Source organism: Phaenicophaeus curvirostris, chromosome 6 (assembly GCF_032191515.1).
Source record: "Phaenicophaeus curvirostris isolate KB17595 chromosome 6, BPBGC_Pcur_1.0, whole genome shotgun sequence".
Classification (NCBI taxonomy): Eukaryota; Metazoa; Chordata; class Aves; order Cuculiformes; family Cuculidae; genus Phaenicophaeus; species Phaenicophaeus curvirostris.
In genome coordinates, this window is record NC_091397.1 from 18,865,317 (window position 1) to 18,877,752 (window position 12,436).

A 12,436-nucleotide genomic window follows, 5' to 3' on the forward strand; every position below is an offset into this window, starting at 1 on the left:
AAGACTAGGACTCTTCAGTCTGGAAGAGGCATGATCAGGAAAGGGAGTGGGAGAGCATCATGACTAGTATGGCAAGAGTGAATATTCTGCTGTGCATGTTTTAAGGGTTTGGGGATTGACTGACAGATGAAAGATTAAAAAACAAAATAAAATGAGGTTCTTTCTACCCAAAAAAGAATTACTCTACAGAATTCATTCTGCCTCGATGCTGTACACCACAAAGTTTACATAATTTTTTAAAAATGTGTTAGTTAATGAAAAGTAAACAATCCATGAAGAGCTTGCATATAAAGATACCACCTCTGGCTTGGAAAATCCCTGAGCTATAAGTCATTAAAAGCAACAAGATGCGCGCTGAGCATTTTGCCATGTTCTTATATCCTTTTCCAAGTATCTGCTACTAATGGCTGCCTAAGAATGCTAAGTGGAGTTTTGTTTTTACTGAGTATGGTTATTCTTATAAAAAAGTCTACCACTTCACCTAGCAAAACCATAAATTGTAACATCCTATGAATCATATCCAATTAGACAGATAGGATGTGGTTATAATTTATATACAGTGCTTATAAAACCCCCTCTATTAAAGTGCTTACAATAATCTACAACATACAGTAGTCATACCTGTAATACGCTCCTCAAAATACTTCAATTAATTGATTTGTCATATCATCATAATCTGTCCTTGGTCTGGTAAATTTTAAGGCTAGCGTCCACAATCCCAGAGAGATGACATTTCTAATGTTGAATCAAAAGACTAGACTGAAAAAAAACCCTATCCTGTTAATTCTGCATGTGTATTTCACTGTTAGAAGCATGCACAAACACTACATTAGACTTCATTAAATATGTCTGAATAGCTACCCTGCTACAACTGCGACATGCATAGGCGCACTTCTGTAGGCAGAATCATGAATAGTTGCTCAACAGAAAATTTGCTCTGAAATAGACACCAACACTTCTGCTATTTACAATATGAAACTGCCAATAATTTTATTTCTTTATTTCCCAGCGATAATCTTCAGAATTGCAGAAATGAGAGCTTTTTAAGCTGAGATTTACTACTCCACAGTAGTAAATACACTTTCCTAAGTACTGCAGAAATCCTTAAGCTCCCTGCCTTTCACGAAGTCAGTGTACTGATTAAGTCCTATGATTTAGGAAAGGTCAAGAGGGCAACAGTTGAAAGACTAAGAAATGGTAAATTCCCTGTTGCTTTGCATTTGTTTATACATCTGCACTGGGATCATCTTAATTGAAAGTACCCTACAGAATGTTAACCTTTTTTCTGAATACTGCCAGTGACATTTGGTGTGTAATACTGTGATGTATGCTCTTCATTATTAACAGCCATCAGCTGTTGAACTTAAAGCAATGTTGTCAGATGTGCTTTTTCTTTTGGATGCTGATCCTGCAAATGTGCGAATACATGACAAAAAAATCTCATTGGACACAACTGATGGAAAATAATTGTTTCTGATATAATATTTGTTTCTAGCCTATCTCTAAAAGGGCTGAACTAACGTTTATAGCCTATGAGTGATCCAAGTAAGACATTTTTCTGTAACATTACAAATGAAGTAGCACAGAAGTAACTCAAAGAAGCAGCTCTATGAACAGAAAAAATTCCAAACACTGATAAAACAGAACCATATTGTAATCAAAGTCATATCCTAGATGAACAGCTGTAACAACTAATGCCATTTGCACTTGACCTCACTCAGTACCCATCTTAAGAGGCAATGCAATAATAGCCATCACACAAACTGTTCTTTCCGAAGAGAACAATCAATCTAGAAACTAGGCAATGAGATACACAGGAATAAAGTGATGAAGAGGAGGTTAATTACTTAAGACTACAACACAATGGTATTTCAGACTACAAACCAGCTGAGAGGATTAAATACACTATCATGGACTGTTACTGCACATTCAACGTTTCTTCACAGAAAACATACACTTCCTTTGTAAAACTACTTTGTCTTTACAGACGCACCACTTTTATTACAAATCTTCATCTGACAAGACACTGATCACCAGGAAAAATCTACTCTCCTTAGCTGCCAATAATTGTACTCCCATGGCTCTCAACCACCATTTCCAACGACAAGCCGACTAGAAGGTTTCTGTCTACTATTGAGCAATTCTTCAGGTGTGAACTAAATGCAGTATCAAGAAATAATTAGTTATATAGCATCTTACAAATGTGAGTGTTAGAACTAGTTAAACGGTTTATTGATTTCAGCTTCATCTTGCCTCTTGCTGACTCTGAACACAGACTAGAACAAACAACTCGATTCCAGCAGTCCTTGTGGGCCAAAGTTTTGGGGAAAAAAAAAAAAGTCTTACAAAGAGCCTTTACATAACAACAATAACAACAAAGTAAAGTACTTTTATCTGTAGTTAAGTGTATGAAAATCCCAGTGCCCAGTGCGTAAATTTTAGATGGAGACTCGTATTGCTGACTGCAACTAAACTCGAATCCTCTATTTATGAGTTTCTCCTACCTCTCCCATACAATAGCCAGAGCACTCACTATTGAAATCTGGGAGTTTGTACTTAAAGCCAAACTCCTTAGCTTCCTTTGCATCCTTTTGTTCTTGAGGAAATCCATCCCATCTTCCCTAAAGTGTAAGACATAAAGCTGAAGGGGAGAGACTTCAGAAGAGGTTGAACCTTTTCGTACTTGTGGGACTCACCCAGTGGGCTGTAGTAAGGAGGACTCCCAGTCAAGACCAGTGATTTGTACAGCACAGATACAGTTTTACAGTCAACGTGAGCACAAGGGAACACAGCACAGACAGACACAGTTTTACCGAAGACAGTGGTGAAAGCTACTATTTTATGGAAGAGAAAGCCAGGCAAGAGCAACAAATTCTCAGAGGTTTCTCACCCACCATAACTTCTTCACAATCTTCTCTTCCTCGTTGAGGTACTTCTGCCTTTCTTGTTCCACCAGGTTGCGCTGTCGCTGCACAGGATCTTCAAGCCTCTTCACTGCTTCAGTCATTTTGCCATTGATTTCTAGCTCTGCTTTCTTCAGCATCGCTCTCAGCATCTCCTGGTTCTGCAGCTGTTGCACAAAACAAATCAAACTAAATTTTTCCTGCTTGACTGACAATCCCTGGCAACAGAATACATTGCAGAGCTCAGAAATATGTTGGGATAAACACAGCTCTACACTGAGAGAGAGTTTTTACCTTCTTTTTCCTTCTTTAACTTTACCTGTAAACACTATTCCATGAGGAAGTGTTGCGGGTGAGAAAAGCCTAAATCTGATTAACTTCTAATGTACATATCTAACTTCCAGTTGTAATCACCTTCAGTGCATAACTTCTGCAAGGATTGTGGCCCCTTTATTCTGTTCAGTCCAGCATAAATCAAGAATTAATCATGCCTCATGAGAATGCCGGAAGTTTGACTTCCACTTTGTGTGTACCTCATAAGCTTATGCATCACACTGCCCATACATGCCTAGTGGATAATCCCTCACTCTAATGACAAGGCTGGAACGCACTGCTGTTCTCAGAATGGATTTTTTCAGTTTCAAGTGGCAGAGGAATGTTTGTGCCAACCAGTGTAATTTGGTGACAGACATACAGCTCACCTGCAATACATAAAACCTCCTTCACCTGCCAAAAAATTCCCCTTTAAAATATGGTAATTTTCTGAGAACTGTAAAATTGATACCTTTCTTCTGAAGTCTGCAGAGCAAAACACACTTAAGAAAGCAAACTAGACTATGCTTTTCTGTGGGTAGCCCTAGAGCAGCTGTGCCCCACACTTACATAAACCAAACGTATTTAAGTCTCTTCTGAAATTCACAAGATACAAAATGATTATCAGGACTCCATCTAGTCACAGCTTTGGGATACAACATGAACACAACTCTTCTAAACTAGCAGCCTAGGCTAACACACTGAAAGACTTTCAAAATGTTACTTGAGGGACAAAGTTACATTTTAAAACCATCAGCCAAACTATCAGCTGTCTTCTAAACATCCAAACTTAACCGCAATACTATATTTAACATACAAAGTAAAAGTGCTGCCTAATAGGAAGAATCACAAAAATGGATTATCTACAAGATAGTGTAAGGCAACAAAACTTCTTTTTAAGTTGATTTAAGAGAACTCATGGAATCGGGGAAAAAAAGGCTTTGCCCGTGTCATTCTCTCCAATCAGTACGGGAATTAGAGGAACAAACTCAGCTCTCTGCTCCCCTCTTCAGTCCTGGCGCCTGACTCTGCCTTATCCAGGGACACAATTGTGATGAGAAAGAGAGTAACACTTCACTGAAAGCGCGTGGGGTGGTCTGAGCTGTGACAAGAAGGAGGTGTTAGCTCAAAACTCAGCTGAACGTAAGTGTTAGCAGTACAGGAAAAAAGTGAAGCTGGAAAACACTTCAAACAGCATAGATTTATAAACATTGTCAGCTGCTTTAAACCAGATTGGATTCTTTTGAAGACAGTGCATATGTGTATTTTTCCCCACTATGGAATTAAGGTTTGGGTTTGATAAATTAAAATCTCTTACAGCAAGGCCAGCACTGCTATCTGAGACACAGATCTCTTTAATTGTGCCATATTTTCAAGAAGGAAAACATTAATGAATGAATAAATGAATGAATGAGCATGTAAAACTTCAGTCATAAAGTTTATTCATAGCTCTGTAAAAAGCAGGGAAATTTGACACAGGGAAGTCACCTGGGAAACATGAAACTATTGATCTGAGTTCAGTGAGAAGCTCAATAATGGAGTCAGACTTAAGTCTCAGGTGTCCAGAATTCACATCCTCTGTGTTCCTCAGCTGTTAACAGTGACCCCTAGTAATATGAAAACTGAGCATGTGTGTGCGTGAGGTTGTGCAGTGGCAGGTAAACTGGTTTTTCTGTTTGTGGACGTATACGGGGGATCTATATTTATTGTAGTGATACCTACAGCTAAGGTGCTTGTCACTTCCATTTATGCAGTGCTTGAACAGTATTAGAAAGTTTCAGCAATAAAAGTTCATCCTTTTCTTATAACAAGATTAGGGGATAAAAACAGCTCAGCAATATTTCAAAATAGTTGAATGCTGATGACTCCCAAACATCAGTAGTGAGCTCTTGAAATCTGGGAAATTAATTACCTTGGTATCAAGGAAAAGATTTTGCTATTTCTGTGAAATTTTATGCAACACTTGGCTAGTTCTGGAGAACCTGGGTTTGTTCATGCCTGGGGAACAGGGTCAGAAGATGAGAAGGGAGAGGTACAGATTAGTGCAGGGAAAGAAGAAAAGAAACCAAAGGAGAGGAGTAATTGTGGGTTTAAGCAGGGCAGAGTCACCAGCCACAACATGAGGCAGGGTGAGCAGGAGCGGAGGAGAAGAGCTGTGGGTGAGGAAGAGGAGGCAGTCTCTGACCACTGCAACACATTTACCTCTACATTCTGGAACTGAACTTGATTCTTACCTTTCTTCTGCCAGGAGATATCAGATCTGAGACTCCCTGGCTAAGTGCACACCCCATCTGACCCTCAGACCACCTCTGCTAGTTACTCCACCACCTCAAGTGGAAGAAGTTTTATGATCTGCCAGAGTTATTCTGGTTCCACAGAGCAGAACTTTTTGTGCTTTAAGTTTGTTTACTTGTCTTCTTTTCAAGCAAAAATTCACACTTGAAAAGAAACCGTTAAAATAGTGTTCAAGTCGCAAAGTCAAGTGCTCAAAGGTAAGGAAATACAATGCAGGCTTTCCTGTCACCACCAAATGGTAATTTCTTGCTAATTAGAGTTAACTTATAACTGCGAATAGCAATCAAACAGAAAGAAATTTAACAAGTTTTTTTTTGAATATTTTTAACAACCTCTCCTACACTCACTATCCTTGGCTCTCACTCCCAGCCTTACCAATCTCCTCAGATACCTACATTGCCCCTGCTCTTGGGATACTGCTCTGGCCATTATCTATCACTGTTCTCTCACATGTACCCCAGTACTACCTCTGGCATGCACTTCAAGAATGGTCTTATAACCAGTTTAGATCACTTCCAATCAGCTATTATCTATGAGTTGGGTTAACTGGAACACCAGGAATTAGTTCACAGCTCTGCTTCTCATCAGGAGACAAGCATGGCTTGTCCAGTGGGAGTCTCCTAGGCTCTGTTGAGAGAAGCTTCTGGGCCACCCACCTCCCTACACGCTACAGTACACAAAACAGGGACTGACTGACTGCAGCTCAGGATCTCTGTAAAATCTAATTACCTAATTCCTAAAGTTTCTTACCATACCTAGATTAAACAAACTCTCACCAGTTCTATAATGCAGCTCAAAACATATTTGAATTTCTAATTCAAAGCTATACTTGTGAGACCAAGTATTGTATACCATTTGTGACAGTATTATTACATTTTCTGTCCTTTCTGCAGCACTCATTTCCCTGCAAATAATACATCGACTGAAGGAAAACCATGCATGCATACACATTCCTAAGACAGCCTTAATCGTATCTAACTGCTTTCCCTTAACATGCGTTCAATTACAGAAAGTAAGAAATAGGAAAAAACATCCAGCATACAAATAAATCAATGATATATACCATGAACACGTACTCTAAGGCTTAGTTCAAAACTGCAACTAAGAGTTCTCATCTAATTCTGCACATAAGAGCGCAGAATGAACAACCCCATTGAACTTACCATGGGCTCCAGTCTTACCAACAACACATGTCCAGGAGAAGGCTGGGTTATAGCCTGTCTCTGGCAATGAGGAAAACTTCATGGCACCATGAAACTAGTCATTCTTGAGTATCTCTGAAAAGGAGAGTCCTTAAGGAAGACACTAGTGGAGTAGCAATAAGTGTATCTAACCTCTAGCTACAGCCATGAAGCAAATGTCTTTCAAGAATGTCAGGTTAAAATCCAACCGCAGACTGAAACAGACTTAAATTTTTGGTTGCACCTGGTAACATACACATTTAAATGGTGCATGAATCAATACACCTTCATCAATTGCTGCTAGACATGTTTTAAAATGAGCATTGTGCCAGCACAGACAAAGGCTACATAAATGAATGGGTCTTTTCCATCACGTGTTTCCTTGACTCTCTTAAACAAATGAGTAAGAACTTACAGTGATATCATCAATTAAAAATTGAACCACAGACAGTATTAAATATAGATTTATGTTCTGTTCCCATTTCTTAGTTATCCTGCCGACTTTTGTCCCTGTGCAATCATTTTGTTCAGTTTTTTGGAAGTATTTCTTTTAGTCTGTCACTGCATGAAAAATTCACATGAACAGCAAGAACCGACAGCCAACCCAGAAGAAACTGTAAAAGTGATAAATATGAAGTATTGGCTAACATATTATGCAAACAACCTGTAAAATCAGGAAAATACTTTTTCCTTCTACTTCAAATTATTTTCCAAACAAACATAGTACAAAATTTTTTCATTTGAAGTGTGATATTTCAACACTCTTCAATTTAAAACACAACCTATTTCACTTTCTGCCCTACAAACTGTGAGCTCTTTTTCAATATAATTCCACCCATTCAGAAAAGCCACGACAAATACTCACTCTCATGAATGTAATTTATATATAATATGCCAAAGTTCCCTTTGAGAACAGGTTCTTCCATCCGACAATCACTAATCTGCCCACTTCCTACTGGCACGATGCACCAATTTTGCTATCATTTCTGAAATAAGGGAAGTCAGCCAGAGTTAATGAGCACACTCGGGATATGTCCTTTTTTCCTTCTCAAGACTTCCTTGGCAGCATTGATTTGTGCAGATGGTACAAGTTTCTTCACTCCTGTGTGCCATAATTCTATATCTGATCAAAAGCAAAGTTATTGCCCCAGGCAGGGCTGCGGAGACAAGGAGCAGCTGGGGAAATGCCACCTCCTCAATGAGCAGGCCCTGTGAGAGTGATGCACTCATTGCCTCCAGAGCAGCACTGCAACCTCCACGTGACTTTACAAGGCCACATGTTAAGCACAGCTGGTGGCCAGACTGCAGGCATTTGCCAAGAGCTGCATTTGGCACATGGGGTTAAAGAAGGACAGAGAAACTGTAGTGGTTCGTAGCACAAATGTGGAAGAAAACACACTTAAACATCATGTGCCAGGAAAGAGATCCCAAGCCACAGTCTCCAAATCAGATGGGGACCGTGATGGCCAGCATATTGACAGAACTGCTGGCAACAATATCTTCTGAAAGATACATTTGCTATACGAACATACTCATCTTAAAATGAAAATGTAAATAAATGCGTGCTGTATGACAGGCAGAGGTCACCTGGCTGGCACAACTATTTACTTCAAATACCCTCTGCCGTCTCTTCATTACCAGCAAAGTGAGTACAGGACCTTGCCACAGCATCTTCGGTCTCAGCCACATTTTCTTTACCCATCTTGCCATTCTGTTCCCCTGGCCTATTTCCTTTAGTTAAGGAAGTGAAGGCAAAATGTGCTCTGAATTCTGATCTGTATATCATTATTCTGTTCTAGAATTAATCAGCATACCAAGGGTGACTGACATAGTACCATTCCCAAATCCAAAAACACCCTTGTTGTAAAACGAGTAGCTGCAGCCTTAGAACATCAAACATGATCGCGGTTTCCAGGTAAGGAGGACTCACAGAGTATTGAAGTTACCCCTGCTGTCCACTTTGTCTTACAAGAAATTGCTTTATCTCCTTTTACATCTTCTGAGACAATACACAGGGCTCTTCAGTTTCCAACACAGTGAAGAGTGGAATACTTGTACAGCTGCATAAGGTTATGTCCACAGTGCCTAAGATGAACATCTTATATTTACACTTCCATGCCTGATAGTATGTGTCAACATAACATTTTGGTTAACTCTTCATTATTCGTATTGTTTCTTGCAAGTTTTGAGGTGCTCATGTGTGTTAGGAAGGTTCTGGTAAAATGTGGATGTAAGCAGGGCACAACAAACCTCTGCAGCAGCTTTTGAAATACTCTTTTTCCTTTCTGGTAAGTTGGCTGTTCTTCTGGATTCTGTAAATACAGGACTCAAGCTCTGGCTTAATGCGTATCTACTGATCCTTAGCTCCATTTGAGTTCCTGATATCAAAGCTGTTTATTCAAGAACTTAAAATCTGTCTCAACTGTAAACAGTATGAAGCAGGAACATGGATCTCCCAACATGTTTATACAGCACACAGCACAGCAGGTCCAAACTGTAATCACAGACTTAATATTATTGTAATACAAATACTGCTTTAATGTCCAGAGTCATGAAACAAAGTTAGAAATGAAGTTATTTCTGAACAGCTGAGCAGCAGTATTTAAACTAAGCTAAATCTCATACCTCTAGGACTATGCAAGCTGTGTGTGCTAGAGCAGAATATGCTTTTGTGTCTGTAATACTGGGGTCTTCCCTTTGCTAGAACTGTGCTACTGAGAAACACACATGTACAAAAGGTAAAAGAGAGAAAAAGGGAGGGAGGGAGGGAGGGAGGGAGGGAGGGAGGAAGGAAGGAAGGAAGGAAGGAAGGAAGGAAGGAAGGAAGGAAGGAAGGAAGGAAGGAAGGAAGGAAGGAAGGAAGGAAGTTAAAAAAAAGGGTATTTGCTGACAAACCACTTTCCTGGCTTTACTCAAGACAGGCATACCTGTAGCTGCTTCATCTGATGCAGCTGCAGTCGCAGATCCGACACGTTGCGTTTCATACTATGCAGGCTGGCTTGCATTGATGGGGCTCCAGCAGGGTGGTGGATGACAACTGACTCCACAGTTACCAACGCGTTCTTTCCCCCAGATGCGTTAGCAGTGCCTGCAATAACCAGCAGCACAGGTTCAGCTCACCAGTAGAGAAAGTGCAACACGATCCTTCTTCCACTGAATCCATGTGTATTTCAGACAAATGGACAAGAAAATAAAATTACAGCTGCCAATGCTTAGTATTAACAATGGACTGACACCTTCCTCCCTAATATATTTTGAGGGAAGACTATACAATATCAGAGTGCATCTGTGCTAGAAACTCAGTCATATCAGAGCACTGCATTACCACAAATCCTACCACAGGTAATGGAGATGGAATAATAAGCTATAACTGCAGAGTATACAAAACAGGAGCAAATTAAATTGGTGCTGAAAGTACTTTCAGGATGGTCCTCCTAGAAGCCATCTGAGACCAAGCTGATGCAAATTCACAAGACTCTTCAGCTGCATATTTATTGGTTAATTATCACTGGAGACAGATTCAGTCAAACTGCCAAGTGCAGGAAAAAGTTTTCTACAGAGAATCTTGCTTTGCTGCTTAAAGTGCAATTGCATTATTTCTATTAGGTGTCTCCAACAGCAAGGTATAAAACCAGGAGAAGAGAAATGTGATGGTGTGGCAAAGAATTGCTCTCCAGCTCTCCCCTTTAGTCTGTCATTTATTCAGGACTGTGTTTACAAGGGAATACATGTAACATAAGGAAGTGAGCTGAACCACATTCTAAGAATAACCATCAGTGTCCTCACAAGACTTTCTTCATTAAATAATGTTGTTTCTTCACACAGCATCAATGTCAAGCTCATTCTTTTCAGTCTCATGTACCTGGGAAGAAGCTTTATTTACAGGGTACAGCAAATTCCAGCTCATCAGCTTATAGTTATGTTACAGTTTCTTCTGGCAGTTTGCACTTACACACTCATACTCTTCAAATTTTTTCTCTAATGTGTCCTTTCCCCTCCCCATCACCAAAGGCAAAATAACAGTAGGACACACTTCATTTTCTAAGTCCAGCACTATTTAGCCCTACCTACGCTTCTGATCACAGTGCCAGATACGCCTTGTCCCTCAGGCTCACATAGCTGTCGCTCCCTAAACTATTGCATTATGTCATTTCCCACTTCATTTTCTTCCTTCTGTATGAATAAAACAAAAAAATCTGAGGAAACGGAAAATAACTCATCAATGAATCTGCACAGGGACTGTGGTCATTTGTTCCCACAAGCACACATTCTATCAAGTTCAAGAAGTCAAGCAGAAACTAGTGTTGTGAGCTTTTCTTTGCCTCTTGAAGGCAATTTTTCAATGCACCATGGGGCACGACACATTTTCCTGGCTGGAATGTGTCTGAACCCAAGAGGGGTAAGTTTTATCCCTGCCCTCTCATCCCCAGTATTTTCAGTCAGTAAAGTCTGCCCAAGTGAGTACAGCTCAGCAAAATAATGAAGCAGTATTCCTTTGCCAACAGCTGTGGATACCTCAAACACAGTCTTTGCAAAATTCATCTGAGGGAAGCATTTTTAAAGGATGAAAATAATGATAGATTAATTTTATCTAAGAAAAGGCTACAAGGTTTCTGAAGTATCACGTTTCTTGCTTTACCTACATTTGCAGTTCCTGCCACTAAAAGCACAGCCCCCTTTGGCTGCACCTGTGCTACACCTGGTGTGCCATGCCACAGGCTTCCAGAAACATGCTCAAACATAAAGCTGCTCTAGCCCGGTGCCGGCCATTGCAATGCTCTACCTTTCCTAAATGTGCTTCAGCTAGATCTGCTCGGTGCTTCAACAGCAGCACTTTTCATTTTACTGCTGAGCAAGCCGCTGCACATTTTTGCTATACTCCAGTATGATTCAATGCCCTCTTGACTTTCAATGAGCTGCTTAACTGAAAGCAACACTCTAGAAATAAATAGTCCTCATTCACTGCCATACTGTACCCACTCCATGCTTCAGTCACATATATGCTAATACTTATCTGTCTACACGTACACTGCAGTTTTGCCTACAGTCAAGCATATATTTCCCTCCACCGCATACTATTTTTTTTGTTTTTTTTTTTTCTTTTAAGAAAAGGGTATTTAACGCATAAACTCTACAGACAGAATTCCCCAGAGAGTCTGAAAAATGTGGGTAAGCCTCCAAGAGTTCTGAACCCTAGCCACAAATCTGGACTATTTTTGAAAGCACATCTACCTTTCTGCTATTCTTTGCCTCAAGCAAAAGCTCCAAAACCTCAGCCCCTGACCCTGTGATGATGCAGCCAAGGCATGAATGAGTCTCCACAGTGTCTCCTTCCCCATGCTGGACCCCACTCAATTCACGTATTTTCTCAGGAAGGGGTGCCTGCTTTCCCTTCAGTGTAGATGGACTGTCATCTGCTTCTGTAAACAATAAATGTCTCCAACTCCCTACAAAGCAGATCTCCTCCTACTCTGCAGCTTCAGCTGCCTCTTGCACCATTATGTACTCTCAGCTGCCATGGTGTTCCTGCTGTAGGGTATGCTCCGAACCTGTGAAGCACGGATTTTGGAGGATATGAAACACAACCAGAGACATTGAGTGAGCTAAGCAGTGCAGTAAAGATCAGCAACTCACTTCTCAGAGATACATACTTTCATAAAAAGGGAATAAAAGGGCAGCTGAATGAGGGGCTGCTTCATCTAGGGAGCATAGATCGCTTTTGGAAGTAGTCCCAGGCTGTAGCTT

At 40.3% G+C, this 12,436-nt stretch overlaps 1 protein-coding gene across 15 annotated transcripts in view; it reads right to left on the reverse strand.

The window, feature by feature from the left end:
- Positions 1-12,436, reverse strand: part of KIAA1217 (KIAA1217 ortholog) — a 246,086-nt gene that overhangs the window by 31,483 nt on the left and 202,167 nt on the right. For all 15 annotated transcript variants that reach the window (XM_069859470.1, XM_069859458.1, XM_069859456.1 and 12 more), the window contains 2 exons: positions 9,619-9,779; positions 2,895-3,070 (listed from right to left, as the gene is read on the reverse strand). In XM_069859470.1, coding sequence (XP_069715571.1) covers positions 2,895-3,070; positions 9,619-9,779 — 337 coding nt within the window. The remainder of the gene's footprint in view (positions 1-2,894; positions 3,071-9,618; positions 9,780-12,436) is intronic.